Raw genomic sequence first — 24015 nt, forward strand, 5'->3', positions numbered from 1 at the left:
CGAGTCTTGTGAGTCCAGTCAGAGGGTCCTCTAGCCTCATCTTGATAACCACCTGTACAGTGCATGCGTGTTAGCACTTCACAGTCGGGGTGTGGTGTGTCGGATGCAATGTCAACTCACATTCACTTGGGTTGGGGCGGCACATAATGTTCATGTCTCCTGCTGGCTGCTTCATGCAAAACACACCAACGAGAGAAAAGACGGGAAAAAGGAAGCGGTGTGTGGCACGAGCCGTGCGCGTTGTTGGAGGAAATGGTATGCAGTTCAGGCGGGGCTGTCCCTCCCTCTGTCCCGTAGCTATCGTCTCATCTGTTTGTATCTACACAGACTACAGCCCATTTCCACCCGGAACACGGTGCTTTGAGGCACATTTTGTGGAAGTATCTGTACCCGGTATGCCCACAGTGCTCGGCTAACAAGGCGATGGCGTCGGTGCGGATGGTCGGCAAAGTTACGGCGAGACTTTTGGGAAGTGTTCAGCCTCTTCGCTGCGGTCTCAAAACTACTCCTCCGGTTACATTTCGTCACCAGGTAATTTAATCTTTTCGCTAACTGCTTTAATTCGTCCTAGGTTTGTTACAGTACGGTGCAACTTTTTCACCAAGTGTACCGGGATTTGGTTGGTGGACTGGTTTCCTGCTTTTGAGCACAACAGTTACTGCTCGCTTTGAGAGGACAACTTCATTTAAGAGCAACAATCAAAGGGGATTTCTTGTCTCAACTCCTTATTTCTGTGACTTAAAGCTTTAAAATGGATTTAAAGTTCACAAAAACAGATGCAAATTGATTTTACTTTTGCTTGAACATGATCCATTTTTCACATCCCCCCCCTAAACTGTGGAGAAAAGCACTTCTCCCTTTGCCTCCTCTGTCTGTCTGTCACTGTCTGCAGCTGCTGCTCCATTTCTATGTCCCGTAATTTTCTTTTATGACCTCCACAATAACAAATAAATTATTCAAGTGCATTTCCTACCTCCACAGGGGGGGTTGAAAACATGCCTACATGGCTGATCAAGCCTAACAGCCCTGAAAAGTGTGTGTCTGACCATTACTGCACATTATCTCATCACTAAAGCAGTCACTCATTCAATTACCCCTCAGAGAACATGATTATGCTGCTAAATATACTTCTGAACTTTAAGTAGAGACTCGCCCAACACAATCCCAAGAGACATCACAAACAATATGGAGTTGAACACTGATCACTATGCCCGAGCCATAGTCAGAGTGCTGCAGAAAGTCCCACATTGCATCCAGGCATCACAAAGGGGTTTTTGTGATGAGGTTTTTACTCAGGTGTTTTATTGACGAACTGTTAAAATGGTCGGTTAAGTCTTTATTTCATTACCCATTAGATCATCCATTGCAAGAAATTGCAGAGGTCAGCGAAAGTCGTGAGCAGCCTGATCCCAAGCGGACGCCTCAAATCTCTGCCAGTGCAGGAGGAACAGGCGTACTGTGGAGCGAAACACCAATATAGTCTCCATACTGACTTGAGTATTGACATTCAGTTTGAGGGATTGAGGAAAAAAAGCACATTATTTCTGTTACATTGGCAAGCTGCCATGAGTCACTCCTGCATGCAGGAATGACTAAGAAGAGTTCTATTTTTAGACTGAATCATATATAATATCGCAGTTGCAGTTTTCCTCTTTTCAGATGGCTTACTGTAAGTGCTCCTGCAGCTACACACAGATCAGCAATCCCTATTTGGACCCCCAAGACACACTGAACACAGCCATTGAATCAGAAACAGAACCCAGCTCATCTTACTCAGCAGAATGCTCAGTATGTTACAAGTCATATGGTTCACTAAAATATGATTAAGGCCACTAGTTTGAGGCCACAGCAGAAGCAGGGTATTTATTTAGCCTGCTTAGATCCATGCAACAAGTGTCCCTGCAATTACAGCGTCAGCGTCTGTAACCCCCAGGTTGCCAAGATGCTCCCCTTAACCTACAGACTGCATAAGTGTTTGATACTCAACAGATAGATATAAGGTAGAATATCAAACGGGCTGATTCAGTGCTGTGCTGGGTAATTTGCTGCCCCAGGCTGATCAAAAAGGCTTTTGAGATATAGATATTGGCTGAATTTAAAACTCTCCCTGCTGCATACAAAACCAGTCCTAGGAATCTAGCGAGCAAGTTGCCAGTTTTGTATGAGAGGAATCAAGGAAGTGGTATTAGACAGTGAAATAACAGGGATCACTGCAGAGGTTGTTGATAAACAACTGAAAATGTGTTTCCTCAGATTTTACTTAGGGGGATACTTTGCCAATATTCAACCAGCTTTGTGTCCTAACAATTTGGGTTGTATGTGGAAATGAATTGTGGGAAACTTCCCTCCATGTTACCAGCGCAGTCTGGATCAGATATAAACCAAGATTCTGGTACTGCGTTGTCTACTTCTCACCTTAAATGTTTTCAGAAACATATTTCAGCTTACTCTTGAACTCGACTGAAAATTGACTTTGTTTGTTATCAGCTGGCTGCTATATTGCTTCCTGTGTCAAAACTGCCGAACGAGCATTATGCAGGGTTCCTATGGTCATGGAAAACCTGGAAAAGTCATGGAATTTCCCTATCAAATTTCCCAGGCGTGGTAAATTATTGAAAAGTTTTGGAAAAGTCATGGAATTCTGTTGTGTGTAATGAGTAATTCCTCTTGGAAAAACTGTAGCACTGATGTGTGACGTTTTGTTTACCATCTTGTATGTCTCTCCAATCTCTCCCCACATGCCGTCTCTCCCTTCATGTACGGCCGTAGCTGAAAAATCCGTTTGGTATAGAGTTTGAATCTGATCTGGCAAGTGGGGCAAGGAAAAAAAAATTATAATGGGTCCTTGAAAAGTTATGGAAAAGCTTTGAAATTTTGTCCATGAAAATGTGTGGGGAAACCCTGATAATGTCACCCAGCAGCAGGAGCATTTATTGGTGTGACGCTGCGCAGCACATTCTGGTAGTTGTAGGTTATTTACCTCTTGAGCAAAAGCAAACACAGCTCTTTTCCTCTGATTCCTCTGGTCATATAGCACCAATCTCAAAAGTATTTGCGTCTCCTCACTGCATAAACAGTCTAGCTTTATGAAAACACAATCTTTCCAGCAGTAAAACACTTCTTCAACAGATGTTTGCTAATTGACTGCTTCTACACCTCCGTGTGACAGCAGCTAAAAACAATAATTGTCAGTGCGAGTAGACCTGAGTTTAATATCAAGCATGCGCTGTTGGCTGTTCTCACAGCTGCTCCTGTAGGTAGTGGAGGAAAGTATCATATTTATGTCCCTGCAGAGTCCACAGGAGATAAAACCTCTCGCAACATCTGCTGTCATTTGTGCACCCAGCCAACGATTGCCACTTGGAAACTATTATCAAGGCAAACACTTTCACTTTTATGAGAGAGGCTTCAGGGAGTTTGAGTTTTTTATCCCTGTGAGTGATGGTGCTGTCAGATCATATTTTACTTTTCCACACTCACCATTGTAACACTTCACAGGTATTAAATGGTAGAGCTGGAAATACTATGAGGAGGGCGGGAGTGCGGAGAGAAATTTGACTGACCTGCGGTAAATGAGAAGTGATAGTGAGTTTGTTCTGCAACAGACGGCCATTGTACACTGCCTGTATTTACAGTGACACACAAAAGGAACAGTGACATTTTGGAAAATACACTTGTTTGCGTTTTTTTTCTGAGTCCGATGAAAGGATTGATATCAGTTTCATCTCTGTGCATCCAGTTTTGAAAGATTCAGGAGGCTAAACAGGAGGAAGACGGGAACTATAAGCGTCGCTGCATCAAAAGTGCAGAAAACATGTCTGTCAGTTTGTCTAAAGCTTTCTTATTCACACATTATGTCTTGAACATGAAAGAGCCCTTTCTGTAATCACTGCACAGACGATAGTTAAAGTCGTGCTTTCATGGTTGGGTTGCCAGGTTTGTGGGCTTTTGCGACTCCTAGATGTGTTTGTGGCATCTTGGTTACAAGATGAACTTGTGAAGCAGACATCTCTGGAGTTCTTTAAAGCATACTTTTTCCACTTTTTCACAGAGGTGGGGTAGCAGTTCTTATGCTCCCAGTTTCTACGCTGTGTTAAACATACTCCCAGCATACTTTGCCTTTGTACTGGAGGCACAGAGACGATTGATACAGATCACTTCATTTGACTGTGGGTGTTGTTCCCAAAATACAACTCTGTTGCTTTAAGCATGGAGTGACAACACTGCTTATTGTGAAAACAAAACATGCACAAGCCACAGACAGCGGAATCATATCAGGAAGAAACAGTTTTATGTTTGTTATTTTTGTTTGTTATGGCCATTGCTTCACATTTACAGTTTGTATAATGAGTGTGCTGCAATACAAAGAATTGTATGCCTGAAATAGAGACAAATGTCGACTCCACAAAAACTGAAAACGCCCAAAACGTCAAGACAGCTGAAACAAGCATCACCGTGTCACTGACATTTTTGTCTGACAGCTAGCTCCGTCTGCTGTCTTGCACTTTTCATTGTCTGGACTGGCATTAGAATGTAATACAGAGGAGGCTTCATTCCTGCAAGCCTGGCTGCCAGTTTCTCAGTATCACTACCGGCCATTCCAGGCATAGAGGCTGTTCTTTATTGGTGCAGCTCTCACAGAAATAGAATAGAAATGAACCTCTGAAGGAAACACGTGGACAACACCCACAGGGAGTCTTATAGACTTGTGTTTCACTCCTTAGATATCAAGATCTTCACCAGTGCTGCTCAGTATGGAAAGAGCTGTAGTTAGAGAAATGGTGCAGCAGAGTTTTAGACTCCATTTACACCTAGTATTGACATAGAATTTCGGGTGACGGAGCCTACAACCGCAGCGTTTCCACTTTGATTCCAGCTGGGGACTTTTGTTGCATGTCCCTTTCTCTCCTTTGTTTCCTGGCTGTGTCTCTACTATCAACTGTCCAGTGAAGATGAAAAATACTAGAAGAAACATGAGTCTGTGTAAAGGAAAAGACACGTTAGTGCAAAGTGTATATCAAACCAAAACCCATTGTAATCAGGATGCTGACAGGTAGAGCGCATCTGGAGGTGGTCTGGTTGGCAGTGTAATCAAGTTGGAGCCAGGTGTAAATGTGATCAATAAAGTTTAACCACGTTCTTAAATAAAACATTGGCCCAGCAAGTTAAAAGGTCACCTTACTCTGCATCATCCCCAGGCCTGGCAAAACACTACAGACAAACCCCTCTCCTCTGCAAATGAAACGTAAGCAGGGTCGATACAGCAGCATTGGTTCACTCCATGATGCTCCATGTTTGTTGACAAGTCAATCTGCCTCACCGACCAAATTTGCATATCTGCCATTGCATATTGAGAGAACAGGGAGACTTAGTCACACCAGATGTAAATGCAATGGCAAATAATGCCTCTCTACTTTTTTTGTAGTACTACGCTATCTGATCTAAATATAGACCACAAGGTAATGCCAGATGGATGTGAAAGGGGTCTTAGTTTCAGTCTTTCTCAAAACTTGAAAATAATGGGGAAAAGCTGCTATGCAACACTTGGGATCTTTTGTCTGGCACTGGCTTTAAGGTTTAGTCTTGCAGTCTGCTTGAGCCAAGTTATGATTGATTCCTTGCACAAATGTGCACACTGGTAGAAAATAAAATTCCATGTTTGATCCTTGTGGTTATAGTAGATACATGAATTTGTCGCTTCATGGCGTGATCTGTTTTGTCAATAATACATGATGGACATTGAACAAGAAGCCACAACATTAAAAGCAATGACAGGTGAAGTGAATAATATTGATCATGTCTTTACAGTGCCGTGTTCAACTGGGAAACCTTGGGTCCTGGCAGTTATGCGGCTGTCACTTGACATGCACCACCCATCCAAACATTGTTATAGACCACAACCCCTGATGGCAACAGCACTCCGTGATAGCCCCCCCCCCCCCCCCCCAGCAGGACAATGCTTCATTCCACACAGCAAAAGCTGCTCAGTAATCACTCAGGGAACATGACAAAGAGCTTAAGGTGTAGACCTTGCCTCCAAATTCCCCAGATCCCAATCTGATTGAGCATCCTAGGGCACTCCAGAGGTCCTGTGTCCATGCCTCAACAGGTCAGGGTGAAGTCCAATCTACAGTGGGGGCCTCCTGGCACCAGGGCATTGGTGGCAGATCCTTTGAGTCCTGTGGGATGCAAGGTGGGGCCGCCATGGCTCAGACTTTTTTTTTTTGGCATGTCCCAAGGATGCTCAATCAGATTGGGATCTGGGGAATTTGGAGGCCAGGTCAACTCCTTGTCATGTTCCCCGGGCCATTCCTGAGCAGTTTTTGCTGTGTGGCACTGTACATTGTCCTGCTGGTGTTAAGACAGTTGGTGTTATTCTCTTCACCTCTCAGTGGTTTTAAAGTTGTGGCTGATCAGTGTATGTAAGATCAATAAGGTGTTATTGAATCCTTCATTTTAAACAGTTACAATTAAGTACCTTAAAGGTATTGACCAAAAAAATTGCGAGTAGTACTGAAGCTTCTCAATACCTGCATTCGGTCCTTTTAGTACCCACATCTAAAAAATAATGACTGTTCATCAATCACCGCCAATGTTTTCCGATTTAATGTAATGGGTGATTGGCCCTCTACCACAGCAGCTACAACCCATACAGTCTGTAGTGTGGTGACATTGATTGCGGTGTATTGTGCCGAGTTGGCAGTTCAGCATGCCAAGATGGCACCAGAACTTTGAAAGTATGGCTGCATTACATGTCTGTGCTGTCTGGTGGCATTTTACGCAACTGAATACTTCACTTCACATGATGGGTATCAAATGAAATAGAAAAAAATATATCAAATGAAGTACTCTTTGATATTGGTATAACCTCAGGGTTGCTGGTATTGATACTGGTATTGTAATTTTTTAATCAATACCCAGCCCTAGTTACAATCATATGGCCACATGATATTTATACACCAACTAAAGCCTTTGGCAAGAGACTTTTATACATATGCGTGTGATACATGAAACCACTGTAACTGGTTTTAATGATAACAATCCCATAACAAACCTGCTCGGGCATATTGTACCGTACTGCATGATCATGTTTCCAAGTTCTAAGTGTGTTCATAGGACACATTAATCCAATAATTTGCATTGTTTTACCAGAGACTTTGCCTCCTGAAAGTTTCTATAAGTAAATTCAAGGTCGCTTTTAATCCAACAAACTAGTTATCCATTGAGTGCTCCTCTTGTCCCTGCATGGCCCTCTGATGACGCATTGCTCGGCAATGTGCGGCCAAAGGGGAAATATGATTCACTGAAGTTAGCAGAGGCAAAGTTTTAGTGGCAGCTTTGCTTTTTAATTCAAGACTGGAAGTTGTTTGTTTTTTTGCATTGGAAGAGCTGTCTTTGCTCCTTTTTAAATCTGACCTTTGCAAACACCACATGAATTCCTAATTCAGTGTCCCCCTTTTGTCCCACTCTTTTCAGTATTCAGCTCCTTCATTGTGTTAAGCTTGGCTGCAGGGTAGAGAACTGTCTGTGGATTTAAACTTGGAGTATTTGGGCTGAGTATTGATTTGAACTGCGAGAGCAAAAAACTCAAATGGGTAAATAAAAGTCTGCTTGCCTCTGTTTGTCATCCTGCACCACCCATTCAGTTTGAGAGCCAAGACAACAGATGAGAAGGTCTTTCAAACAGACAATTACCCTTTCCTCATGGCAGAATATCTATTTAGAGAGCTGCCAGAAACTTGTTGGACCTGCTTGACTAAAGGCCATCTTCATATTCTCAGCATGAATTTAATAAATTAAATTTGGCATCTGGGGTAATACTGTGTACCATTTGTTTCAATTGTTTTTATCCCTCACTGTTTTTTTAACATATTTTTATAGTATGTTTCATTTACCACTTGTTTGTCATATTTGCATGAAAAGCACTATGCAAACACAAAATTTGTCTTTCCACCATCGTATCTATAGACTGTAAAAAAGAAAGGACGTAGCCAACGTGACATCCACCCTATTGGTTTGTAGATTACCATTTTAAAGCCTCATGTTTGGCATTTTGGCAGTTGCTGTCTTGGAGTTTTGGAGCCAGAAGTGACCATATTTGAACAAGAGGTTGGACGTAACCCTCACACTAGTTGCTAGCTTGGTTAGCGTGGTGCATTTACAGCTATGTTTAGTTGTGATAATGATAATGCTAATGTCCACCAGCAAAAACAGGCTCAAGACAGTTAAAACAAAATGTACTTACTGGAAAATCTGAATTTCCACCTTCTTAGAGGGTCTTTTAGTACAACCAAATGCTGAACAAGACTTTTGTTTTAGGTGACCCAAGCGTTACAGATAACGTAAATGAACTGAAAACACACTAAAATAGCGATGGCTACAGCTGCGCAGTGAGTCTGGGGTTACACCATTGTTGTTTTATGCAGTCAGTTGTTGCCGTGGTAGCGAATTGGCAGCGGATGGCACCCACCTGTCACTTAAAGCAGCCATGCCTTTATATGTGTAAATTTAAGCCTTAATAATGATTAAATGGGTGAGTTGTGTAAAAAAAAAAAAATCCCCTCCATACAGTAGTAAAAATGGGGAAAATTACCTTTAAAGACATAAACTGTTGTTTTTTTTTAAATACCAGGTTGTAAACGTGTAAAGTTGGGCAGCAACATGGGGTCTATGGGGATTGACTCATTCTTGGAGTCAGCCTCAAGTCGTCATTTAAGGAACTGCAGTTTTTGGATCTTCCATGTTGGCTTCATTTTTCAGCCCTGGAGGTATTGCAGTCCTCTTCCTCCGGCTGCATTTCTTCTTCGTATTCCTATTCCTGACTCGACCACATCATTAACTGTATAGCAGAAGACAAATGCTTCAATGCAAATTATTTTCACGGTACAGTGCTGGCTGTTCTTACGACAGCGACACAGAGTAATTCAATTTCTCCTCTTGGCAGCCGTCGTTTTTCACCCGAGACTTTTAGGGCCGTTTATCACCCTCACACATTTTCCTTTCCTTCTGCCTCAAGTCATGCCTGCAAGATGTTGAAAAGTCTACATTACTACCGTGTGTGTGTGTGTGTGTGTGTGTGTGTGTGTCCGTGTGCACATGCATAAAAGTCGCTTTCCCTTTCCTCAGTGGTGTCAACCCCTTGACGAGGGTGGGAGGAGGTATCTTTAGGAAGTCGTGATGCAACAGGCCACAGCTCAGTTTGACAGGATTCATAATGGAGGGACCTGCTGGGAAACTGCGGGGAAAATGAGGATGCCTGTCACCCTGATAACCCTGATCATTGCTCGAGCGGGAAGCCCCAGCCTGCTTTACTGCAGAGGAGGGAGATGGCAGTTTGTCACCATATTGCACAGTCTCATTCACTCCTCTGTCCCTGTTGGCATGGCATAAATAAGAAATGTACAGCTCAAGGGGTAAATATACCTTTAGCTGATTATTTTGAGGAGGAGCAGTTGGAGGAAATTATGTGGTGACGAGGAGCAGGTGCGCGGCGTTATTTTCTGCAGCTCCAAATTGACTCCTGAAATGTGTGAAGGACAATGGATAAACAGCGACCGCCTCGCATTTTGAATCTGAATATTGATTAGTTGTTTAACTGTGGAATGTGTTTTGTTTTGATAAGCAAACAAATGTTCAATTGAGGAGCCAATGGGGATGTTAGTCATCCTGTGCAGTAGCAGGGCCCACTCCTGTCTGCAGACTGTGTTTATGTCTTGTGACATGGCACGGGATTGATCACATGTTTGCTGTGGATGGGCGTGTTCAGGCAGTACAGCCTTAATCGTGCAGCCTGTTTCATCCCTTTGTGTTTGATGATCTCTGGGTGTGTCTGTATCTTTACATGGGAGCAGCCGCAACCATAGATCATACTGTATATAGCACTGAAGCTGGATATTTGATTTACAACTACTCCCAGTGCAAGGCTTTGAATCTCTGTCTATCTCACATCCTGCATGTCAGAACAGGTACCAAGAAGTATTAAACCTGTCAGCCTGTGAGAATTTTTTTTTTTATAATGCACAGTAAAAAGGTGTATGACCTCAGTTTATCTTAATGAAAGTGTCATTTTATTTTTTAAAAAAAAGCAAATTTTGCCCTATTGCATAAACCATTAGATTAATTTATTTATATTTTATCTTAACTAATCTTCGTCAGTGCCTGTATTGAAGTGTTATGTAAGTGAATTAGCATTAGAGAGTGATAAATGATTAACAGTATTTTTCCTTTTATTTTGCCCACCTGCTGTGCTATTTCTAGCCACGTTAGCAGCAGGAATATTGTGAAATATTGAACAGACATTGAGTGAAGTGTCTTATCAACTGTTTGATGGATTGCCATGAAATTAGGTCCAGACATTCAACGTTCCTAGAGGACAAATTCTAGCACATTTTGTAATAGGTCAAATTTAAAATTGTGCAGTACTTTGATTTATGACCAAATACCTGCAAAACTAATGACATCCAGCTTAGCTGTACTTTGTGTTTACTTCTAATTAGCGCTAAGGTGGTTTAAGGGGAGCTACGCCCATTTTCAAAATTCATCCATTATTCCTGTGGTCTAAGACGGCCCGAAAATAATGGTAAACATGAGGAACTCTGTCCCAAATCTAAAAACTACAGTGCTGAAACTCAAATCTGTGATATCATAGTGTATAAAGTCTGAAGCTGCTTTGTAGACAATGAATTTGTAAAGATTTTATAGACGACACAGAGAGCACCCAGGGGAATGATCTGAGCACATTTTCTGTTACAGAACAGAGAACACAGAGTTAAGCACATTTGGGTATAAAAAGAAAACAAACACTCCGTGGGTCCATAAAATCAGTCTCCCATTTACTGTCAGTGGAGCAGCTCCAGACTTTATATGCTATGACATCACCAGTTTGAGACTTACTGCTCCTGTTTCTGGCTTTGAGAGAGAGTAGCTCGTGTTCACAGATATTGATTAAACTTTCCAAGGCCATTAAAATAATTATATAGCCTATTGGAATTCTTAATTTAGGTCATGTTCCCCTTTAACACCGTGAACATTATCTGCTAAGTATCAGTATGTGTAATACATCTCAAAGCACTGCGGTGCCTTAAGGAGCCTCACAGAGCTGCTACAGTAGATCAGTAGATCAGGGGTGTCAAACTCATTTTGGTTCATGGGCCACATACAGCCCAGTCTAATCTCAAGTGGGCCACATCAGTAAAATCATTGTATAACAACCTAGAAATAACAACACCCCCATTTTCCCCTTTATTTTAGTGTAAACAAGTACATTCTGAAAATGTTGGTCCATTTGCAAAACAAATGATGTCAAGAAAAATGAGTGCAATATGGACAATATGTCCCTATTTTTCAACTACTACTCGTGTCATTACATGTGCAAATGTCCATACATTTCCACTCCTGTGTAGACGTGCTTGCATCATCACACCAAACTAAAGTGGGACCTATTTAAGAAGCAGTTGCCTTACAATCTATTCACAAATCAAAAGTGTTGGCAGTGCCTTAGCAGTCGGGTTCCACTAAAATCATCTTAAGCCTCCTACAGACTGTGAGATTTTAGCAATCTTATAAGTTTAGTGCAGCTACACTGTGCGGCATGTATCTAATAAACTTGGGTACGACATCAAGTTTGGTGTATGTAGACTGTACAATGACAGCGTCAACTGAATCGCAGGCTACGACGTACGATAGCTTCCCATACTGAGTGCACAGGGACACTGCATGGCTTTTTACACTAATTGTGAAGCACAACAGTTTTGTGGGCGTTATATATTGTAGTGTGTCTGGGCGTCTGCTATTTCCTTCCATGCTTCATCCTTCTTTATGTGATCATAGCAAGAGCTGGAGGACACATCATACAGGCAAGGCTTCTGCTGCCATAACTCAAAAAGGTTCTACTTTGCTGGAATCCCACACGTTTCTTTTAGCGCCTTTTGCCTCCATGGCAAGCTGCTATCTGTCTGTCTGTTTGGGTTTAGCTCCACTGTGTCATTTCATGCTGTATTTCTATTGGTTGTTTAGCAGACATAGGTCGTAACAGCAGTCACACTGTAAGGTGGTCATCCCAAATGTGTGTCAGAATTTTATCCCAGGCTGTCCTTGATTGCAAGACCGTGACTATGGCCATCCTTGAAACTCTATCACTGTGCGCCGTAGGACCACCGTTTTAGAGCCAAGACCAAAGACAGTGGTTCTCAACTGGTGGGTCGCAGGTCCACTCTGAATGGACCGCAAGTGACCCACAAATGTGTCAAGTGTCAAAAAAACAGTTTACTTTAAGTACAGTGAATTTCTGGCACAGAATTTTTATTTTCCCATTTCTTGCTGTAGAGTGAGTGACTGTTGGACAGCTACTTGACAGAGACAGGAAACTAGTTCGACAACATGGCCAAACGCAAATGTGATGCTGAATATATTTAACTGTGTGGACCTTGAACTAATGACTAACAAGAAGTTTGGACACTGTGGGAACCACTGACCGAAGATATTGCCACGTTTCTTTCAGGATGGTCATCTTCCGTCTGGGACAACACAAAGTCACACAGTGTATACTGGGCTTAAAGTCTGATTACAATGTTGTCTTTAAATACGACTACCATCAAGTAGGCTACTCACTGTTAAACTTGCTCTTTACACCTGACTGCTCTTAGCCTTCACAAGTGCATCAATATCAGGTGTGCAGAGACATCCAATGGGGCGGATTGGACCCTTTGGTGGGCCGATCCTGGCCTTGGCTGTATGTTTGGCACCCCTGCTGTAGGTACTGTTGATACTAAGAAGATTATCTGTGTTGTTGGTTCTAGGCATTTGCAGCAGCAGTCAGATTACTCCCACAAGACAAATAAAAAGCCTTATTGCACTTGCTTCTTATGTGCCTGTCTTTGAGCTTAATGAGACCAGAGTGCTTGTTTGCTGCTTTTCAGTGGCCTGTTACAAAGAACTGGACTCTAGAAGTCGCCTGTCAAGCAACACTCCTCCCCTTAGATGTAAATGGATTGCGTTTAATATACCATATTGTTGCCAAATTGTTCTTTAGTGTTATCGCACTGTAGTGTAAGAGCATTTGTAACTGCCACATGTAGGCGAGGGAAGTGAAAGGGGTCAGTGTGAAGCAGTGTGCCAGACAGTAATAACACAGGGCAGCAGCATGGCTTTGGAAAGGGACCATTATTCATCACACAGCTCTCAAGCTGCATTATCTGCCACAGTGGCCACGTTCTGTTGATTTAGAATAGGGCTGGTATGTGTGCACGTAGCATATAAACTGCCTCGGGTCGGTCAGCCATTGAATTAACTCTGGTCAATGATCACACATACACACACACACACACACACACACACACATGCACACACGTTCGGTAAAGAGACAAATAGTCCTGCCTCGTCCTTGATGCTCAGCTCCAGAGCTGCTGTTTTCACATTAGCAATGTGAGCACAAACGTGTCAACTCACTCTCCTGTGAACCTACTTGGACGTGGAGTGTTTGCTAACGAGAGTGACATGTTGTAGGCATTTTATTCTAATGCAGACACTGTATGTGTTGGCAGTCAGCGCCTCGACCACTCAGTTTAATGAGGCGCTGTGACTGCAGCGGTACGGGAGGCTTATAAGATGCTGTTCCAGGCTGTTTAACATAGTGGTAATGGGTTTGCTCTCTGAGGTTAACTACGAGGAGTCACAGAATAACTAGACTCTTTCAGGTTTCAGGGACAGCATGGATATGTACAAATGTACTGCAGATGGGTGAAACGATGACGGTGACACTTACAATTATGTCAAACATGATGTACCTATCCCGTGTATACTGTGGCAGCTGTCTCTTTAATTCCTCTAGTTGTATTTGGACCAGTGGTTCCTAACCTTTTTGGCTCATGGCAGTGACTACGCATACATGCACACTCACATTTAACTATTATTCCACATAAGACAATATTCTGAATTTGATGCAGGTCATGTTAACAGCATATTCCATTTGGATATTCCGAATTAAGCCTTTGTCCAGCTTCAACATTTTCCGATTAAAGCACCTGAGGCAGCCGACCTGCAGACAGTGAGTCTCGTAAATAGAAGGTAACAGCAGTAACAGCGCCAGGTCACCATCGGTCGGACATCCCTCCTCCTCTTTCAGCTCTCGCCAGAGCGTGAAGGCTGGGCCGATATTAATCCTTGTTCGAGCTCTTGTTTTATTGCTCTCCCATTTTCTTTTCTTTGTCTCCTCGGACAACACCTTCACCTTCTTCCTTTTCTTTGTCACTTCAGCCATGACAACCACGTCTAACTTCATTCACCTCGGTTCTGCTACACTACTCTAAAGAGAGGAGGGGGATATGACGTATGCCGTAAAGCAGCCAAATTTTGTAGTCCTTTTTGTGTCCGGGTTCCTACCCGAACCCCGAAACTGCGTAGTGCCAGTGCAAGTGAAACAGACACTCTCAAGCAATGACAGAGGTGTCATCCAACCTATTGTGAGTTGATGTACCATCACAATGATCTTGGATATATATATTTTGAGGGCTCAAAAGGGCTCCATTGTGTTGCTTTAACACGTGGAATAAGGCGGTATTATTCGGGTTTTAGGAGCACTTTTTGGACATGTATATAGTGCATTCGGAATATGCATCTCAGTTGGAGTTTTAACTGCAGTTTGCGACACACAGCTTCTAGTCTGTTGACGGTCAGCTCTGTGTGTGTTCTCATGGAGACGAACACAAACGAACCCGCCAATAGTTTACAAGGCTGGTGTGGAAATGCACGGCCATAAGAAAAGCCCACATTTATGGTGAGAAGGAGAAACACACCTACTTTCAAACATAATGACAGACTTGGATATTAAGTTTTTTGGATATGCACAAATATCACAGTTTGACCTTAGTAAGAAGGTGGTTGAAGATAGGAAATAGGGAGGCTGTGTTAGCACAGTCAGACAAGTCCGACACCAGTAGGAAACTTTGAAGAAACCCTACTTTGATGCAAAGAAGCCAAATTACAAGCGACTCCAGCTGTTCCACTTTTCCATATTTGACGTGATAAATGACATGTTACGGCACATTAATCAGAGTATGCAGAGCTGCATGTAAATAAGAATATTAGCCATGTAAACAGCTTAGTAAGAGTATTGTCTTTTTTGGAATAAGGGCAAAAGCCAGAATATTTTGTGCATGTAAATGTCATCACTGTTTTCTTGCAACTCCACATGACAGGTAGTGGCCTTAGTGTGGATGTGAGTTGTGAGCAGCTCAAACAAAGACAAATTTTTACTTCTCAGGTTGTGATATTTGAAAGATTTTGGGTGACTTAAGTGAGAAAAAGTATTTTATTTAAGACCCACCGGTTATGGAGCCACTGTATGAGCCAATTTTGCAAATCAATAACTGGCACAGATTTAAAGCAGTGTGGCTCATTTGTTTTTGGTGATTTTTGCATTAGTGTGATGAAGTGCTTGGTCTGTCGGGTATTTAATTTGCAAATTAGCCAGAAACTGTCCATTAACTATTTCTTGTTTAATTTTGCAGAAAAATTAAGTACATCAAAAGGGATAGAGGATTTTATTTATATCACCCACTCTATACCACACCCACAAAATGTTTGTAAATCAAGTAGTGATGCTGTGTTACCTTGAATTTGTTCACTTTTTTTCTCGCATGCCTCCATGGAAAACAGCAGACAAACTGATTTATTAATTGATTAGGGACCACATTTATCAGCAGCAAAACTATATTGAAACATCCGTTCACTAAACTCGTCCAGTATGATCCAAGTCTCATTTATCCAGTAGTATGCTCAGTACTTCCTAAACACACCGAGCGTCCTGGGTTCGCCTAACTGAGTGCAGCTAATGAGCAATAAACCTACAGGAGTCGAGACAGCAGGTTTAGCGGCCACCGCTTCTCTCTTTATTCCGAGCAACACAGCCACACCTAATGGCGGAACTTCGCCTACCACAGCCCTACAGCAACTCTGGAGGGACAGTTTGTTTACAATTCAGAATTTGTTTACATTCTGTGCTGCTGAACAACCGATAAGCTTTTTGGATACTATTTACATAAAAAATAAACCTTATGGGACAACGTGGATGCATTCTTTTTTTTTTCTTTCTTAATGCTTTGCAAAGTATCGTATCGGACTCGGACTCGGTTTCAAAATAAAGGACTCGGTATTGGATCGGATGGGGAAAAAAAATGTGATCAGGACATCCCTAGTTTTAAATAGTAACATTTTAGTGAAAATGCATGTGTTTGGGAAGTTTTGATGTTGTTAAATGACGTCCCCAATCATCAGTAAATCAATATGTTCACCATTTTCCGTGGAGGCATGTATGAAAAATGTTTTCCTTACAAATTCAAGGTAACATGGTGTTACTGGTTGTTTTACAAATGGTCATTTTGTGGGTCAAGTATTCCTTTAAACCCATCTTTTAAGTCAACTGTTCTTAAGCCAACTGTGCTTGTTTCACTGGTATCAAAGAATATATGTATATTCCCTAAAAATACTTTTCCCCGCTGTCCATGGAGAGCTGGTGTGCTGAAGCGTAGGTGGTAAAGCTCTGTGACAGTTTCCAACTGTATAATGACATCTGGAGATCTCACACAAGCTGAACAGCTTAAATTGTGTCTCATTGGGTTTAGTTTGTGTGGCTCTTTTTGGGACGAAGAGAATTCATAAAGTCATGTTGTCCTTCACGGTGTGGTGCACTATGTTATTAGCAAGCTAGCAACACACAGTTGTATATAACACAAACTTTTCAAGCTGCTTTTATAATGTTTCCATTACGGCTCATTGTCTTTATGATCCATGTTCCCACATAAAACCTCTGGTCACGTGGGCAGTTTGTCATCGCTGCATGTGAATGTTGTTTCTCCCGTTAAAGCCTCGTCTCCTAACCGGTGGAGAGTGAGGGAGTTCTGCACATCTGGCCTGCACTCCGTCACTGTGCCTCAAGGCCTGTCTGCTTTCTCAGCCCACAAAAATGGACGGCTCCCTTGTTCCTCTTTAATGTGATATTGATCGAACGAACAAACTCCCAGCTGGAGGACAAAGGGGTGGGAGAGAGTGGCTGCCACATCCCATGGATGTCAGTTAGACCCCTTTGACTCTCAGCTAAATAGAAAATGATGTGAAGGGATCTGTTTGAGAGGTTCAAGTGTTTCAGCACCAGGAAGCTAATGTTCAGAGCTGTTAGTAGGAAACTGGACGACATATTGTCAGGAATCATTTCTCTTCTGAATCGGAACATTGTGGAGGCGCTCCTTATTACGTTGGCTGACGCAAAAACACAAATGGCCCCAACTAGAGCCAGTGTGTGGTTTGTCCATTCTGGGCTACTGTAGAAACATGGCAGTGCAACTAGGGATGCATGATAATTTCGGCACGTCATCAGTATCAGCTGATATTGGTTTCAAAATAAAATATCGGAATCGTAGTATTCTAGTATTCTATTTCATGTCTCCATCTGCTGGTGGGTCATCATGATAAGAGTATGCCTGCATAATATGATGTTGATTCCACTACAGAAGTGACTTGATGATCACCAAAATTAGGTAGGGAAAAAAGTGGATACCCTCACTCATGAACAAGACTGCAAGATACTTGAACTCCCTTGTGGATACAAGCAGTGGAAATGAGTTTCCTCCATGGGGTGGCTGGGTTCAGCCTTAGAGATGGGGTGAGGAGCTCGGACATCCAGAGGGAGCTCCGAGTAGAGCCGCTGCTCCTTCGAGTCGAAAGGTTTCAGTTGAGGTGGTTCGGGCACCTGACTAGGATGCCTCCTGGGTGCCTCCCGCTTGAGGTGTCCCGGGCACGTCCCACTGGTAGGAGGCCCCGAGGCAGACCGAAAAACGCTGGAGGGATTACATATCTCGTCTGGCCTGGGAACACCTTGGGGTCCCCCAGGAGGAACTGGAAAGCGTTGCCGGGGAGAGGGATGTCTGGGGTGCTTTGCTCGGCCTGCTGCCCCCGCGACCCGGCCCAGATAAGCAGATGAAAATGGGTGGATGGATGGAAAAAGTAGATATATTGATATCGGTTGTCTGTCAAATAGATGTGTTACCCATTGGTGTATCGGATATCGGCATAAAGTCTAATATCGTGCAACATGGCAAACTCTGTAGACAAGGACCCACTCCCTGTGTAGATATAAACATCTCATTCTAAGGTAACAAAAACACAACACTTCTTATTCTCAGGTGCTTACACACTAAAGAAAACACACTTATTATATTCCATTTTTGCCAATATATCCCCCTAAGTCGTGCTCACTGGACCTTTAAGCTGACTGTATACAGTAATGTTCTTTGTGTTTATGGCTTTATGTTCAAAGCTGCTTGTAGCACGTCCCAGTGGCTTTAAATATTAATTACACTGCATGTAAACTAAAAAAGACTTTGCTTTAAGAATGTCAAGTACAGTACAGAAAAGTACTCCTGCTGACTAGAATAATGAGCAGTACCTTGTGGATGCCCTCTCTATAATCAGGAGTGTTAGAGTACATCACAGAGAGACACAAGCATTTCATCAAGCATTAAAGGCAGCAGCCTTAACGTTTAATGAAAAGTCATGCATCAGCAAAAAGGAGCTGGTTTTAATCAGCAGTCTGTATTATCAGATGGTCAGATTACACACCATTTAGAAAGGGAGTGTAAAGCGTTTCAGCAGCCACCCATTGTTGTTATTCAAGAATTATCATATTAGCGTAAAAGCTCTCTCAGAGCAAAGCCACAGCCCAGAAAACTCAATTGATGTGGTTTGTTGGCAGACTGTTTCTGAGTGGGTGTTTTTTCAGATCCTTCCTCTCAGGATGTTCGAGATCTATTTGCTTTCCAGTGTCAGTTTACCAAGGGAGGGATTTGCTTTAAGACGAGAGAACAAATAAAGTGTATATGCTGCTGATGATCCTTTTTGTTCTTTCATTCCCGTCTTCCTTCCTCCCTCCCTTTCTCCCTTCTTTCTTTTTCAGGTTCAGCGGAGGCCGCCTCTACTTGGAAATTGCCAAGCTCTTTTCTGCAGTACACTTGCACCCTCTAGTGGTAAGATATAGTTACTACACCAGCTTGATCATAAATTGCTGCAGCCTGTTTGTGATTTCACCTGCTGGGCAAATAAACTAATTAAATGTGTCGGCTTGACTTGACAGGACATACAGCATGAATATGATTTCACCCTCACTGTGTTGCAGACGCATCCCTGAAGTACAAATATGGCCGTTTGGTTCTGGAGGTCCCGTTGCCCTCCAGGAATGAGAAGTGTCTGTTCTTCCTCCGACCCATGCTGATGAGTGTTGGAGACCTGATCGCAGATCTGCGGAGAGAGGACCCCGGAGCCACGGCCTCCATTTTCTCCAAGGGTAGGGTAGGACAGGACGTGTGTCGGCTATGCACGACCCAGACAGGTCACATTCTTGAGGTTGTAGTCAGTCAGGTTTAGCCATTTTTGTTGCAGGCCGGTTTGACAGGTTCTTTGCTGGGAATGAAAGCTGAAGAGCAGCTCAGGGTGGTTTGGCACAGTGCCTGCGGAGTATCTTTTTACAAACCATTAACTAATTTCACCACTGACTGAACTGGTGGCGTGCATTAATGTGGGTGTGAGCTGTGAGCGGTGATTTTCCGTTTGAGGTATTTTCATTTACCTGAGGAGGTAAAAGTATCCAACGTTTCAAAAGGGGAAAAAAGTACAAAAAAGTTGAAGATTAAGCAACAGAAATATATTTTTACTGTCCCTTTCCTTTGAATCTTATGACCCCTTGCATCCCTGGGACCCCATTGCAATAGGTGATGTAAGGGTCATCTATATATGGCAGTTACAATTAAGTTAAGTATTTTAGCAGTCCTTGTTGGTCCATACTGTAAAACCCCTGCATGCATTTTAAGTACAGGCTGTGACTCACACTCGCCAAACTGGAAGAACGTGCTTTTTTTCATCGCTCTGTCCATCTACACCAATGTAATGCAACACATGCAGGCAAGCTGTTCAGAAGGAAATGGATCCTACAACATCGCCTGAGGCAGGCTGACAGGTTGATTTGTATCACTGTAGGAAATAGGGCAAGTTGGAATTACGTTGGACAGATCTTGTACTATACCTTGGAGTCTTCCTTATTCTCCTCATGTGTTTCATTCCTTTATAAAACCTGTAGTCTTACAGTGATGAGTAACTGTTTTAAGATATTAACTTGCTCTTTTTATGAGGTGTGCAGAGGTGAGCTGTTTAGTAGGCTATTTAATTGTCTTTTTTATGTATTTTTGTGTCTATTCTCAGTTTTTATTGAGTTTATGTGGGCAGTCTGTCTGAGCTATTAAAAAATATGATTCCAATAAAAGTACTGAGTTGTATGTTTGTCGTCCTCTGACAGATGGAGAGCGTGTAGCCAACACCACGCTGATAGACAGCCTGCTGGACAAGGACTTCCAGCTTGTCATCAACGATGCCGTCTATAATGTCAGCTCTCCCGAAAAGGGTACAAACACATTTCTCTAACGTCATAAACGGTCCTCAGTTTGTCTGCTTCGCAATTATGACTCAGGCTTGCTGAGAAATAGCAGCGGTGATCCCTCCAGGCACGACCCGTCTCACTTTCTCATCCTCATCCACCTTGTCGTGCCCTCTGTTGCAGTGTGTACCTCCAGCGAGCACGCTATGGAGCTGGAGGACATGAAGCATGTTGTGCACCTGCTGCACATGGCGCTCCACCTGCCCGAACACCACGTGCTTAAAGAGAGGGAGCTGCTGGAGAGAATGGACAACCTTAAACAGGAGCTGTCACCTCTGGAGAAGGTAGTACATGTGTCTCAAACATCTATACGCCATTAAACTTGTCTTTCTCCCTCGTTACGTCCGCGCAACAGTTTGTTTGTAGTGTTTTTAAAGGAGCAGTTGACACTTCTGTCCTGTTAGTTTTGCTGACTGGTAACCCATCCCTCCTTGTATCATTGCCTGACTTTGACAGATGATGGCCCAGATGTCCAAAACGGCAGATTTCAAGAGCTCCAGGATGGCCTGGATCGGCCTGGCCCTGTTATCTGTGCAGGGTGGCGTTCTGGCCTGGCTCACCTGGTGGGTTTTTTCCTGGGACGTCATGGAGCCCGTCACGTACTTCATCACCTACTCCACCAGCATGGGAGCGTTCGCCTATTATATCCTCACCAAACAGGCAAGTCTCAGACACCAAAGACAATAACCCCAGATTTGATATAAATGATATAAAGGAGCAGTTTGACACTTTGAGAAATTTGCTTTTGGTGGAGTGTTAGATGAGATAATCGAAACCACTCTCATGTCCGTCCATTAAATAGGAAACTACAGCCAGCAGTTAGCTTAGCTTAGCATAAAGACTGGAACCAACAAGCCTGGCCCTGTCTGAAGGTAACAAAATCCACCTACCAGCATCAGATAATTGGTGGTTTGGCCTATTTATTGGCCTGCTGAGGTCACTTCTTGCCTCTGCTGCTTGCCTGACAACTTCTCAGGCTTCAGGAATTTACCGCGCCACGCCCTACAGCAGACCATGAAACCACAAACTGGCAGGTTTACACATCGGCTATTGTACAGATTAAACAAACTAAGAATTATGTGTTGACCTTTAGAGGTGCTGGCAGGTGGTTAGCTTTGTTTCCAGTCCTTATGCTGAACCAACTGCAAGCTGCTAGCTGTGATTCCATATTTGATGGACAGATATAACAGTAATATCAATCTTCTCATCTAACTCTTAGCAAAACTTTTGCACAAGTGCTAAGACTTCTTAGCGCTTGTGCAGATATGATTTCCTCCCCACATTAATAGGAATCCTGTTTTATTCTTCCCCTCAGGATTATGTATACCCAGATGTTAAAGACAGACAGTTCCTGAATTACTTTCATAAGGTGGCCAGCAAGAAGAAATTCAACGTGCAAAAATACAACGAACTGAAAGATGAGCTGGCTGAGGTTGGTTAATTGGTTCTTTTTACAACCCCATAAATACAGACATTTTAGAGTTACAGTCTACCTCCCCACATGATTTGGACACATAAAAATGTAGCAAGAGCATGTAAATTGCACATACTGCAATTTAACCATGTCAGTAATTAAAGTGTAAGACATGAAGACATGCAAACATCGAAGATAAATTTGTGAAATTCCAGTGACTTACTAGTTTCTATTCAAGCCAAATAACACACAGACATTGTTTAAAAGATTTTTGTTTTTCTCAAGATAACAGCATGTACATTAGCAAACAAGACTAGCCCTGTGTTACAAGTCGTATAGCACCTACTGCAGCTGCCCTCATGAAGTACGTCCTGTTGCATGGAGCAGTGGTTCTCAGATGGTGTGCCGCGGTACACTGGTGTGCCATGATGCCAGTTAGTTGACTGCATCAGTGTGTCACCCATTTCCTAATCAAGAGGCAAACTAATTGAATGTAATTTAAAAAAACCTTAACAGGGAACCTATTTGTTGCCGTTTGCGCATGGGAATTATAAGTGTTTGACACATCAAAAGCCCTGATTGGCAGCCAGTGTGCAGGATGATAACAGTTAAAAGGAGAAAGCTGTTAGTGGGACAGTGGATCGCTTTATTGTACGGAGCAAATTACAGCAAACCACCAGTGAAGACGACCTACCACTGAAAGAAAACTGTCAGTAGACAGTATCACGAAACCTACCTGTCTGATTTTTCCTTATTTTAATTGTCTTATGTCGTGATAAGAGCGATAACACACATTATAGAAGCTATTGTGCACAGATATAAATACAGGTGTGCCTTGAGATCTTGGCTCGCCCTTTGGTGTGCCTTGGGCACAGAAAGTTTGAGAACTACTGGCATGGAGTATGCATACTATTGGCACATACTAGTGAACCTTTAACTTTAACCTCTTGCCTTGGAGATACGAAACGCCATTCGCTGAGCTCGCCCAACTGAGGTCAACCCAGAGAGCTCTGCTGTTGTTTTTTGCAGTGTTTGTGGATTACGTTTAAAGTAATAACTGCATACACTATAGACTCTAACATGCAGTATTAGTGTCACGACAGTTTTCATAGTTATGTCCTTTTGCTTCTTGATTATTTTGTTCATTTACACAATTCTTTTTCCCATTATTACCATCTATTCAGCTGGTCATCAGTCACTCGAATGCACAGTCATCCGTCATTGCGGCGTCTGACAGCAGGCAAAATGAGCTGTTGAGCTGTCAGCTGTTTGTGGCTCAGTCGATGTGCCTAATATTCCGCTGTGCAGAGAACTGTGGGTCAGAATAGCCAGGGAAGCATGCTGCAAAAAGTGACCAGATGCAGTAGGGGATATACTGAGTCTGTTTCAGGGATGTTTTATTTTAAGGTAGTATGTGTATTTGAACACACAGTAAGAGTCTACAGCCACGCTCCCTGAGGCTCACATGAACGTACTAACATGCTGATGTATAGGAGGTGTCATGTTTACCATGTTATTGTAGTTTAGCATATTAGCATGGTAACATCTGCTAATTTGCACTAAACACAAAGCACAGCTGACACTGATGGAATGTCATGAATCATAAATTAAAGTATCAGACAGCTTTGAGCTCATGAAGCTAGGTTAGAAATTTAGGATTCATCAGTTATTATAATTCACTCTAAGGATTATATAAATGTCTGTACCAAATGTCATGGCAATCCACGCAGTAATTGTTGAGTACTCAAAACCACAAATATGAATCTCATGGTGGAGCTAGTGTTACATAATGTGCTGATGTAACAAGTGGTCTGTGTTTTGTGTGCATCAGGTGGAGGAGGACCTGAGACGTCTGAGATATCCGACTCAGTATCAGCTACCACTTGAACAGATCCAGCCAAAGCACGGATAAAGCCAAGCCATGACTAACGGTCACTCACACTTAACGATCCAGAGCAAAAACAAATTTTCTGCTTTATTTTGATAATGGCGCCTTTTTACTAGGAACCCATATCATTCTGTGTTTTGTTTACAGTCTTGATGCCAATTATGACTTTGAGAAGAGTACGAACACTGAGGACTATTGAAATAAAAAAGTATTTCCCAAACGTTGAGAGAGTCTCCG

The 24015-nt window shown here is 42.7% G+C and overlaps 1 protein-coding gene across 1 annotated transcript; it reads left to right on the top strand.

Annotated features, from left to right (window-relative positions):
* The first annotated feature begins 224 nt into the window (after window positions 1-224).
* On the top strand, window positions 225-24004 carry LOC125884415 (calcium uniporter protein, mitochondrial-like). The gene is made up of 8 exons (XM_049569355.1): window positions 225-531; window positions 18947-19016; window positions 19166-19333; window positions 20339-20443; window positions 20600-20760; window positions 20933-21136; window positions 21792-21908; window positions 23722-24004. Exons 1-8 carry the CDS (start codon window positions 424-426, stop codon window positions 23800-23802), a joined length of 1014 nt encoding a protein of 337 aa, XP_049425312.1. The 5' UTR covers window positions 225-423; the 3' UTR covers window positions 23803-24004.
* Window positions 24005-24015: the final 11 nt, after the last annotated feature.

This window comes from Epinephelus fuscoguttatus, linkage group LG3 (assembly GCF_011397635.1).
Source record: "Epinephelus fuscoguttatus linkage group LG3, E.fuscoguttatus.final_Chr_v1".
NCBI lineage: Eukaryota > Metazoa > Chordata > Actinopteri > Perciformes > Serranidae > Epinephelus > Epinephelus fuscoguttatus.